Source organism: Gossypium raimondii, chromosome 9, assembly GCF_025698545.1.
Source record: "Gossypium raimondii isolate GPD5lz chromosome 9, ASM2569854v1, whole genome shotgun sequence".
Lineage (NCBI taxonomy): Eukaryota > Viridiplantae > Streptophyta > Magnoliopsida > Malvales > Malvaceae > Gossypium > Gossypium raimondii.
Genome location: NC_068573.1, coordinates 25313436 through 25325798, shown reverse-complemented (window position 1 = coordinate 25325798; position 12363 = coordinate 25313436). Strand labels below are relative to the sequence as shown.

Here is a 12363-nt window from a genome sequence, read left to right as displayed (position 1 = left end):
AATACACTTTAGTGCACTCGAACTCATATCCTCCTACACTGGCAACAATATTAATGTCAATCGAGTTAAGACTCAATTGGCATGGAAAGGGTTTTAAAAAAAAATTGTTGATTGAGTCTTTAGCTCGATTGGTATGGGCATTATTATCAATGCAGGAAGACGTGAGTTTGAGTGCGCTGAAGCGCATTATCCTCCTATTTATTAGTCGTGAAGGGGTTTTTGGTAGTTCTAGACATTGTCAGATATGACCAGAACTTATAGTGATATTATTCAAAAAAAAAATTAACAGTGAAAATCAAGTAAAACATTTTTTAATGAAAACTTTAGGTTTATTTAAATTTAATCTAATATCAATTATTATGATTTTAAAATTAAACTTACATATTATTATGTTTTAAATTTATAACTATATTATTAAGAAATTTATGAAAAAAATTAAGAAATAATTATATATAATTTAATTAATACTAGACCTATCCATGGTCGAGTAGCTCCCCTGATTTGATTTGGGTTAAGTTTGGACAAGTATTTTGCACCTTGGGCTAGTTCGGTCGGCTCGAATTCAATTTAAATAATAAATTTTTTTTCAAAATTTAAAATTTAATTATAAAAATATATAAAATATAAACTAAAAATATATTTTTAATATTTTATTATTTTTTTAACAGTAAAATGAACATTTTGGACAAGAAACGAGCCTAGGCTTAAATTTTTTTTAGATCTGGATCTTAATTCAACCCGACCCAATTCATGTAAACTTCTTCTTAATACATACAACGCATGGGTAAAGAAAATTAGTATTATATAGGGTTAAATATAAAATTAGTACCTGAATTTGTCCAATTCTTCTAGATTGGTACTTAAGATTTTTTGTCTTGAATTAGTAACCGAACTTTTATAGTACCAGACAACAATGTGTCATTGATGTCACAATTTAAAAATCTATTAAAAATCAATAAAAGATTTTAAATATCATAATTTATTTTAAAAATCTAAAATTATATATAAAATGATAAATTAAAAAAATCTTTCTTAGATTTTCTGAATTATCTCCATAAATTTGTTCCATTTCCTTTGCTTGCATTGTCTTTCATCTCTTGCTTCATTTATTTGTTTTAGGAGAGCTTTTATTATTTGTTTTCTATTTAAGTTGGATGTGTTCAACTTGAGTTTTTATCGATTTTATTTCCACGAGGACTTTTTCATGTTAAAGGAGAGCATTTTCTAAGAATTTATAAGATTTTGCAAATAAATTTGAAAAAAAAAAAGAACATTCATCAATAACACAATAATACATTGGTTCAAGATAACATATAAATATGCAAACAAATAAAATAATTAAATGAATACTTGAAATAGATATTCAACAAAACCAATTAGAATATAAAAAAAAAACCCTAAAATTTGAAATTGGGATCCCCAATGTGCAACAATTTTGTTTGCTTACAAGAAACTACATCAATGGGATCCAAGGTAGGTTATGGGAGGAAGAAGGAGAAAAGAATAAGATGAGGACAAATAGGGGAAATGAAAGAAAAGAAATGGTGCAATATGTATTTATTATTTTTGCATATATTTTTAAATTTATTAATAATTTTTAATTTATTTTTTAGATGATGACAACATCATGATGTCACTAATAACATATGTCATCGTTTGTATTTCACTAGTTCTAGACTTAACAATGTTTAAAAAAATACCAAACTAGTTGATGAAATTTTTTTTTACTAATCTGGGACAAAAATGGCCGTACCAATATGGGAGAAGTGGACAAGTTCAGATACTAATTTTGTATTTAACTCTATTATATATTAAAGGATATTTTGATAATTATCTTAGGGCAAAGTGGGGCGGGACAATTTTTTCCTAAACACAAATCTATCCAATTAATTGGAGATTTAGGCATGCTCTTAAATCTAATCTAAAAAGTTGATTCTATCATATGAGATTGAGTCGAAACCATTTAGTTAGATATTTTACCACCCCTAAATTTGACCAAAAATTATATAAAATAGAATTTAAAACTCAAAGTTAGGGATGTGAATGGGTGAAGGGTTGGTTCTAAAATATTTTTCAAACTCAAGTCAAGTCAGTTTAATTATTATTATTTTATATTTTGCAATTAAAATTTAATTTAAAAATACATTTTATCATTTAAATTGAATTCAAGCCATGGATTAAATTAAAATAGAAAAATCATTATTTAAATCCCACCCAAATTAAATTAGACCTATTCAAAGTCTAATAAAACTGTAATAAAATTTTTATTATTACAGAAAAATAGAACCTTCAAAGCAAAAAAGTCAATAATGAATTAGAGTGTTAGGAACTTTCATTGGTTTCACCGAACTAAGAAATAAAAGCAACTCTCTTCCTCGCCTGTCCATTTTCTTGGAAAATTTTCCCTTTTTCCCTTTCACTTCTTTCTCTCCAAACATGGGCATCTCATGGAGCAACACAAGCAATAGCAACCGGAGGAGAAACCAAGCTTACCTCCATGGCCCTCCACCTCCTCCACCTTTCTATTATCCCCAAGAACCCACTTCCCTTCCTCCTCCGCCACCTCCACCGCCATCCCAGCCTTCTACTAGCCACCCTTATCCTGCGCATCCTCCACCCCCACCGCCTCCAATTCCCAACAATTACTACTGTTCCCCACCCTACAACCCCTGCTGTTACTCAAACCCTGTCATGGGTCGTTACCCTATTCAATATCCTCCATATTTCGCCAACCAGGCTAGTGCCTGGCCCCCGATTCGTGCTCATGCCGTGGCGGCGCCGCCGCCTCAGCCGCCGCCTCCTTATGTGGAGCATTATAATGCCAAGAAAGTGAGGAATGATGTGAACGTGCACAAGGATACGTTGAAGCTGGAAGTAGACGAGCAGAATCCCGATCATCACTTGGTTTCTTTCGTTTTTGATGCTTTGTTTGATGGCAGGTAAATTTTTTCAAAAAATTATTTACTTTTTTTGCTTAATTTTGGGTCTGGTTCAAGTTCTTCTTTTTAGAGGAAAAAGTAAAGATGGGTTTAGTTTAAGGTTTATTACTTTATTTTTGGATGAAAAAAAATCAAATAAATTATAGTTGAAAGCATGAGTACATAACCAATGGAGAAAACAAAATGTAATCCTAATCAAACCCGATGTTAGTGTAGCTGGTTTGATATGAAAAACCAAATTGAAATTATAAAAAACTGTTCTTTGGTCATTAAATGATTAAAGAAAGATAGAGAATTAGATAATGTAATAGGGTTTGGATGTTATATGGATTCCAAAATAGTGCTTGTAACTTCATTGCGTTTGATAGTGATGCCATGAACCTACCAAATCTGAAGGATTAAAAATCTTAATGCAGCAGCAGCTAGTCCTTATACTATTTAGAAGCATTTTTGCTGCTAGGATTAGCAATCTAGTTGAGGCATGATACAATTCACATTTTTATGAGCAGATGAGCTTTCTTATTTGAGTTCGGGATTGTGCATTTGGTTATTGCTTTTCTACCTTTAAGTAATCAAACTGTGAGTATCCTTATCATATATGCATTAGGAACTATGAAAGCTATATTAGTGAATGTGGACTGTAATTGATAGGCTGACTCTTGAAAGTCCTTGCAAAGTTCCCTTCATCCTTAGGGTTGGCGATTGAAATGTCTAATCCTTTATGGGATAGAAAAACAAGCACTGCCTTTATTTCATAACATTAATCAAATGTATGAATTACAGCCCTTTAAATAAACTCTGTGAACAACCTGACAAATCTGCTTTCAACTTTTAAAAAGGTGGTTCAGATAGGACCCTTAAACCTCTTAAGAACCTGCATGTAAACAAAATTGCTTGATAAAAAGAAATTAGATAATCATCCAGATAAGATTGCAACGATCTTAATCCAGATAAGATCTTATGCATCTAAATTCTAATAAGATTATCCAAATCTAAGTTATGTGACATTTCCCCCCAAGTCAGGAAAAAGAATTGAACATTCCCCTCTTGTCCGCTATGTTACGGTCCCGACTGATGGATCTTGTAACTGAATGATTCACAGGCAATCTTCTGTCTTGTCAGGGCTCTTTCCCTGATTTTTACCTCCTCCTTCCGAATGACCTAGGTTGAACAAGTGAAACTCGTTGATGGGAATTCCAAACCTTAAGACTTGACTTGTTAGAGAGAATCTTAAATCTCGTAAAAATTGGTTTAATCTGACTTGAATTTTGTTGCTACCAATTGGCCTCTTAAATAGAGGTTACATAAGTCTACTTATTTGAATAAATGACTTATAAGCTAAGGAGACCAAAATAAAGACTCTAAATAAAGAAAGACTCCTAATATCTCTCTAAAATACTTTTAATTAAAAAAGATCTCTTAAAAGATATAAAATACTCATAAATAAAATCGCCTAATAGAATAATAAATTAATCTAATAATAATTAATTGACATGTAACACACTAGCTTCTTGAATGTTAGCAACTACTTTTGTAAGTATATCAGAAATTTGTTCTTTTGGAAAATAGACCATACAAATAGTATGCAAAATTGAGAAGAAAAGAAAGAAGAGGGAGAGAAGCTGTTGCCGTGGGAGGTGGCTGCTGCTGTGAGAAAAAAGAAAGAAGAAAAGGGAGAAAGGAAAGGAGAAATAGGAGAGAAATAATCTGGAAAAATCAGCTTAGTTATCTCTCATGCTTAGAGGGTATTTATACTATCTAAGAGTAAACAAAATAAGAAAGATAAAGATTTAAATCCCTAAATTACAGCAAGTATATTCTAACACTCCCCCTCAAGCTGGAGCATATAGATAATATCCTCCTAGCTTGGCTCCTAGCTTGTTGCTTATATACTCAATTTGAGGTTTCCTAAGAGCTTTAGTGAGAATATCTGCTAGTTGATTATTGACAAAACTCGTGGCAATACAGTTTGGCTCGATCTTTTGTTTGACAAAGTGACAATTTATCTCTATGCGTTTTGTCCTTTCATGAAACACCGGATTTGTAGCAATATGTAGAGCAGCTTGATTATCACATACCAACTTCATTGGGATGTTAGTTTCACATCGTAATTCCTGAAGAAGTTGTTTCAACTAGATAAGTTCACAAGTGACTAAGGTCATTACTTGATACTCTACGTCTGCACTCGACCTTGCCACAACATCTTGCTTTTTCCAATGAAGACACATTCTGCCCAGTTAGCATCTAAATACCCAATGACTTGTGTATTTCCTTTATCTTTGTATAACAAACCTTGTCTAGGAGCATGTTTGATGTATCAGAGGATGCTCATCATTGCATTCCAATGGCTATCACATGGAGCTTGCAGAAATTGACTTACCACACTTACTGGAAAAGAATTGTGATGATAAGATAGTTCAATTTCCCAATCAACCTTCGATATTGACTAGGATCCTTTAGTGACTCATCCTGACCTGGAACAAATTTAACATTAGGATCCATCGGTGTCTCAATAAGTTTAAAATCCAGCATCCCTATTTCTTCCGGTATATCCAATGCATACCTTCCCTGGGAAATAATAATGCCTGTGTTTGGTTGGTTGTGCTACGTTAATGCCCAAAAAAGTATTTCAACTTCCCCAAGTCTTTAGTTTGAAAGTGACCAAAAAGATGTTACTTACGTTGTGGTTTCCCTTCATGATTATCACTTGTGATGGCAATATCATCCATATAAACAATCAAATAGATACATTTTTCATGAGTGTTGTGACGATAGAAGACTGAGTGATCTGCTTCACTCCTTTTCATCCCGAATAGCTGGATAACAACACTGAACTATCCAAACCAAGCTCTTGGGAATTGCTTTAAACCATAAAGAGATTTTCACAGTCGACATACTCTAGGCTCTCCTTGAGCAATGAAGCCTGATGGTTGCTCCATATAAATTTCTTCAAATAAATCACCATGAAGAAAAACAATTTTAATATCCAGCTGATGAATAGTCTATTGATTCATTGCAGCAAGGGAGATCAAGAGTTGAACTAAGGTAATCTTGGCGATTGGAGAGAAAGTTTCTTCATAATTAAGACTAGGAACCTTTGTAAACTCTTTGAGCAACTAGACGTGCCTTAAAACGAGTGATCTTGCTATCAAGTCCAACTTTCACAGTAAAAACCCACTGATAGCCGACTACAAGTTTACCAAGTGGTACAGGAACAAAATCCCATGATTATCAGAAATAGCATTCATCTCATCCACCATAGCTTGTTGAATGATTGCCGTTTTGATACTTGATATTGCCAATATTCAGCATATTTCAATGATTGATGTGATTTATTTATTCCCTTGTACTTGTGCATTTGGTTATGGGAGTAATCCATCCCTTTGAGGCTGAGCGATATGAGCAATAAGCAGATTATTTTGAACATTTCAAGGATTACCAGATGTGGAGAAGAAGGGTTTAATAAAATCTGAAATTTCAAGCCACGGCGAAGATAGAAATTTAAGAAGAAATATCAAAGGGAATCAAAATGACAGGCGGATAACACCATTGGAGTTGAAGGAACAGAGCATAGCTTCTGGAATATTTGCATTAAAGAACAGTGACCAGATGGATGCTCAAGTGCTCTCACGCATTGATGCGTGGGAGAAGGGTAGAAATCTTCCAGAATTTTCCTGATCTGAGTATGCTCATTTGACAGCCTCCTTCCAAAGGTTTTCTGTTGTTGTATGGTAGTAATATTTCTTCCAGTATAACCATCCACTGAATTCACAAGCCACACCTAGCCTGTAAGATCATATTTATATGGTTTCATGGTTGTACCATCAGGATAGCACCTTCAGCCTCTTCTTTGGATCACCATTTGAATGGAAAGTGACCATTGAAGATAGTTTTTTCCTGTTGAGTTGGTGAACAGTGATTTGCAGAGATGCGTTCTTATGCAAGCAATTGTTGAGGTGGGATGCTTGCTCCAGTCATGGTTGTTTTGGCCATTTTTTCGCTCAACAACTATACCAAGCCCGGTGCCATATAAACCTGTATAGGAGAGAAAACAATCCCTGCCATTACTTCAGAACCATAATTCAGAACCATAATAAATGAATGAATGAGAGATGCAAAATAGAATTCACTATACTAGAACCTAACAATTATAAGAACTGACTCAAGATGAGACCCTTCAATCATTTGGATAAAGATTGCAAGGATCTTAAACCGTTTAAGATCTCCAAAATCAGAAGTCCAATGTCACTATCAGAATCTTGAAATCTGCTGCAAAATCTTTATAAATATGTTTTGGAATTGAACCTGGGGAACTTAACAGTGAAGGGCGATGATTAACAGAGAGAGCTCTCTAGTTCAGCAAGCACATGTGGCTAGTCCAGTTTCCAGGACTACGGCTGTGATGTATCTTCTTGTCCATTACGATGTAGCCTTATGGTATTAGATCATGTCTTGCTGGTATTGGCACTTACCTTTTCTATCACCTTTTACATTTTATGCTTCACAGAAATTTAGGATAACCCAGCATTTTAAGTTCTGGTTTCCTGGAATGTATTATTGGTTAAGCTTTTGCTAGCTGAACAGTGGATCATAATGCTATTATGCTGTTGCTTGTGAAGTCAATGACTTGAAGTTTTAAACTTCTGAACTTGCATAGATTGCGCCATGCAAGCTGAATGACATTAGGTAACCTCCATTGGCTTAGTCATATGTTCTATTAAAGAACTGCCCCTTTATGGTCTGCTATTGCTTGCAAGTTTGAAATGACTTTCACAAATGTTGGCACACTTAGGATAAATGCCTTGACTTCTTTTCACAATCTCTTAGTTCCTTTACTACCATAGAACCAGCAATTTGTTCATGGAACCTTTTGAATAAACTGCATCATTTGCTCAACATTGTTCATGAGAAGAGGTAGGGATAGGATGGTAGCACGTGTATTGGAACTTTACATCCTAGAATTCAAAAGAATGGGAGGTTGTTTTAATGTTAATTTTTGCTTATAGTTTTTTTCCCATCATTTTTCCCCCATAAAGTCTTTCCTTTTTAAAATCTGCTCTTCATCTTTAAAGTTTTTACTATACCTAGATAAAGAACTAGATGTTGAAAATTTGCTTCTTGGAAGTTTCTTTCATGGCTTTGTAAGCTGCCATTAATTTCCTTGGACTTGTAAAGAGTTCTCCCTTCTTCTGTTTTCAGGCATGTCTGATTCTTTGTTTGAGGGATTCAGTGGCATATTGACTTTGCAACCACTGTTTTGATTGGGGTTGAGATAAATATCATCTGGGTTTCTCTTACGGATTTTTTTCTTGCTTTTGAAGCAATTGTTTTATGTGAATATATAGTTGATACCAAAAAGCCTTCTGTTATAGAGACTTTTAAGGTTAAGGGTTCTCAAAGTTCTATGGAAGGAAATTTCTTAAAATTGGATTATAATAGAATTTTGTTAAGCTGTAGACTGTGATAATCCTGATTCAAAGGAAATAATTCAATTCTTTATTTGGATTGGTTTGTTCATTTTTTTTATTAAGTTCAGACCTTCACTTACACTTTTCCTTAGTTATCTGCATATGAAGAAAAGAGAACAGGTTACAATAATTCACTGCCTTGCCAAGCAAGTAATATGATATCAAAGGTATTGGTTTTGTATGGACTAGTGATAAAGTTCTTTGTGGAAAAATGAATTTTTTGGCCTTTTTAAAGCCAATTTTGCTCTCAAATATCACAGAAGCTGAATTAAGATTCACAGTAAAGATTCTTTGTTTTGTCAAAAGCAACTAAGTTGTTGGCTCAATTATGCTTGACATAATTCTAGGGTGAATAGATGTAAAGCTTTCCAGGTAACTACATAATTAATGTTTGGTACTTGTCTGATAAGGTATGCGAACTCTAATCATGTTGTTTTCTGATTTACAGTATCACCATTTTCTACTTTGCCAAGGAAGAGTTGAACTGTAGATTTGTTCCCGTATTTCCTGAAGCCTTCGAGCCTGTGAGAGTCCCATTTCAGAAGGGACTTGGCCAGAGATTCCAGCAGCCTCCTGGGACAGGAATTGACTTAGGTTTCTTTGAATTGGATGATCTCTCGAAACCATCACCAGGGGAGGATGTTTTCCCTCTTGTAATTTCTGCTGAAACATGTATGCTGCCGCATTCATCTGATGAACATGTTGATGATCCCACACAAAGTACATCAGCCCACATGCAAATTACTCAAGCCATTTTAGAGAAGAACGGTAACTCTTTCCAAGCAAAAGTGATACGGCAGATATTATGGGTTGATGGAGTCCGCTATGAACTACGCGAGATTTATGGAATAGGAAGCTCAGCAGCAGCAGAAGGCTTTGATGATAGTGACCCGGGGAAAGAGTGTGTTATCTGCATGACCGAACCCAAGGATACTGCGGTCCTACCTTGCCGCCACATGGTAAGAATTCTCCATATTCCTTGAACATAATGCATGCTAATCAGCCTGATATAATAGTTTGAAATTGGCACTTATGAACTCTTGGAATAGTGTGATTAAAATCTATGTTGCCGGACTCTTCTTTTTTCTTGAAATACCAATGCTTATTGGGACATTGGTACAAGGATATAATCCTTCATAAATCCTCCAAACACATGGAAATCTTGAAAAAATTTAAACATATCTGTGTCTGGCACATCCATGTCTAACATTCACATCTCAATCTGAGTAACATAGATTAAAATAACATGGAAACAAGCTCAAGCATTAGTGTTTGCCACTCTTGGATGTTGTGTAGGATCAGACACATCATTTACTTAAAAAGTTACATATTATCGTTCTGCCATTATGTGGGTTCCACATGGCATTCACTTTACCATCATACCCTCTAAGAGGATCATCTTTTATGGTTGGTGCTCATGCATTATAGCTATGACTTACGAGAAAGAGTGTCATGATTGATGATGGAATAATTTACTTTGATTTTGTCTGGAATTTGGAGCTTCTTTATTGGTTACCATGGAAAATATCAGAACTAAAATTTAATTTTTTTTTTTTTATAAATTGAACATGTAATCGCCCTCGAGTCCAGGTAATATAGAAGAATTTTTAGATTTGAGATTGTCTGAAATTGTTGCTGAATTGCCTTTTTTAACAATTTAGTAATGGTGAAAAGGCTTGATTAATTTATAATTGCAAACTTCGAAATCTTTGATTAGAAGCTAGGATGTATTTGTTTGTCTATTTTCTCAAATTATAACTTTTCAAACTAGTAAATCATTCTTACGAGAATTTTTTTTGGTTCCAGTGTATGTGCAGTGAATGTGCTAAAACATTGAGGCTTCAGTCGAATAAATGTCCCATATGCCGACAACCTATCGAAGAGCTTATAGAAATCAAGATAAACAGCACTCATTGAAAAGTTTTCTTCCTTTGAAGTTTGATTGTACGGTATGACAAATTCTTCTTTGTGATCTTTCTCTGATTCACTTGTTTTACAATTATTTTGTATATTTTTCGTCTTCCCATTCTTCATAGTCTTTCTTATGTGCTCGTACGGGTTTATTAGATGTCACTTTTTAAGAGTGGTTGTATAAACCAATTGAGTTAAATCCCGAATTTCTCGTGAACAATTTCTGAACTTACACTTTCTAGATATTATATATATGTAAAGCTTGCATATGTTGGAAGTTAACTCTGTTTTTTCTTTTTGGCTTTCCCCTTTTGGAAGCAATGTATATTAATGAGGTGAATAAACATAGGGTTTTTTCCAAGTTTGCTGCTTGATGAAGCTTTTGAAAGAATATGTGAGAACCATGTAAAGTGTTCAAACTCTTAGCTTTATTCCTTCTTTTTTCACTTTTTTTAGTAACGTTTTGTATATAATTTGCAGCCCTCTTTGTTTCAAAGTGCATGTGTCCGTAGGTTTGGCCGAGCTGTAGTCTGAAACTTTTAAGAAATTCTGTCCAGATTCATTTGGGGTGATCTCGGGCCGACCCGAAATTACACACACTATTCCAAAATATAATAAGATACTATTTTCATATTAATATATAATCTAGTTCGAGGGAGTTGGGCCTATTGGTCTGGACATGTAGCCTGACCCTATTATCAATGTTTTACTGCTTTTTCAAAAAGGTTAGTAAAGATGGGATGAACATTCAAAGGCCAGTTGAGCTTTTTAACTGGTGGAAGGAAAATCTGGGAATATCTTTTGACTTCTGGAATGAAAAATCTGGGAATAGCTGCCATTACAAGTTAAATCTTAGGGGACAAAAAATGAAAAAGAGAAAAAGGAAAAGGTTGGGAGATTCAGGCTGATATAATTACGGCAAAGTTGTTGTACATTGGTATTAAAAATTAGTGTATGAGCCTTGCTTTTTTTCAAAATTGTAATGATCCCAGAAACTTTATAAATGCTATTAATTGGATTAAAAAGATTAAATTTTCCTAGTACCCACTTATTGGGCTTAGACTCTTTGAAAGCCAAAAAATAATTTATTCAAAAAAAAAAAGAAGAAATTTTCGTTTAATCTGTAAATATCAATCTTATATGATTTTCTTTGTTAAAAGCTTTTTCAATACTTAATAAAATTTGCAAAATTAAGAACCAAAATATTTGACATTCGGCGTATAAACGTTGTGTGTAAAAACTAAGAAAAAAAAAAGGCAAGAGCATTTAAGTCAAGTGAAGCTCTCTCTCTTCTCTTGTATTTATTGTGCCCTTCTGGATTTACTTTTGTGCCCTCCCCCCTGTTTGCATTACAGTTACATTCTTGTCCTAATATAGCCTAGTGATGTAATTGTAAATGACAGAATTCTTTTGCTGAAAACAATGACCTTAAAAAGTCAGAATTAGCCCCAAACTCACATTTTTACAGCTTGGTAAATAAATTTTTTTATGAAAAATAAAGCAAATAAGTTTTAATTATACGAAAACATCTCCCATTATTAATAATAATATTTGCAGAGAATAAAAATAAAAACTGGAGTGAATGAATGATTAAGAAAGCATCGGCTATCTGATCCAACCATGTGGTCTTCATGTGATGTCCTCTGCCTTTGTTTTTTTATAAATAGCAAAATATCCAATTGGCTATCACCTAACCCTTTCCCCCCTCTCCTTTCCCCTTTTCAACCACTCACCATTTCTCTTATGTCATCATCTTTCCTTCTTTTACTCTCTTTCCATTTTGTTTTCCTTTTTCTTTTTTTCCTTTGGTCAAACTTTTTTTCTTTTTATTTGGACAACCAAGTTGAGCTAAGTTGGACTTCTTAGCTAAGGACAAACTTCACTCTCCCTCGACACTTTACTCAATGGACACTAAATCCTTCCAACTCAACCCAACACGAGTTAAATTCAACTGAATTTAGAGTTTAATTCAATTGATTCATGAAGCCTAGATATATTTATCAACTTTAAGATTTGAATCTCAGCATGTGTAACTTTTTCCCTAT

General features: G+C 33.9%; 1 protein-coding gene across 1 annotated transcript; it reads left to right on the top strand.

Annotated features, from left to right (window-relative positions):
- The first annotated feature begins 2309 nt into the window (after window positions 1-2309).
- LOC105798599 (probable E3 ubiquitin-protein ligase LUL4) lies at window positions 2310-10600 on the top strand. Its single transcript, XM_012628723.1, has 3 exons — window positions 2310-2939; window positions 8856-9366; window positions 10214-10600. Exons 1-3 carry the CDS (start codon window positions 2437-2439, stop codon window positions 10322-10324), a joined length of 1125 nt encoding a protein of 374 aa, XP_012484177.1. The 5' UTR covers window positions 2310-2436; the 3' UTR covers window positions 10325-10600.
- The last annotated feature ends 1763 nt before the right edge of the window (window positions 10601-12363 follow it).

What these genes read in the sequence shown, in the direction of transcription:
- LOC105798599 (XM_012628723.1), top strand. Translation starts at nt 2,437, where the DNA reads ATGGGCATCTCATGGAGCAACACAAGCAATAGCAACCGGAGGAGAAAC. An exon ending in GATGCTTTGTTTGATGGCAG is followed by an intron (nt 2,940 to 8,855) that starts GTAAATTTTTTC and finishes TCTGATTTACAG; the next exon opens with TATCACCATTTTCTACTTTG. An exon ending in TCCTACCTTGCCGCCACATG is followed by an intron (nt 9,367 to 10,213) that starts GTAAGAATTCTC and finishes TTTTGGTTCCAG; the next exon opens with TGTATGTGCAGTGAATGTGC.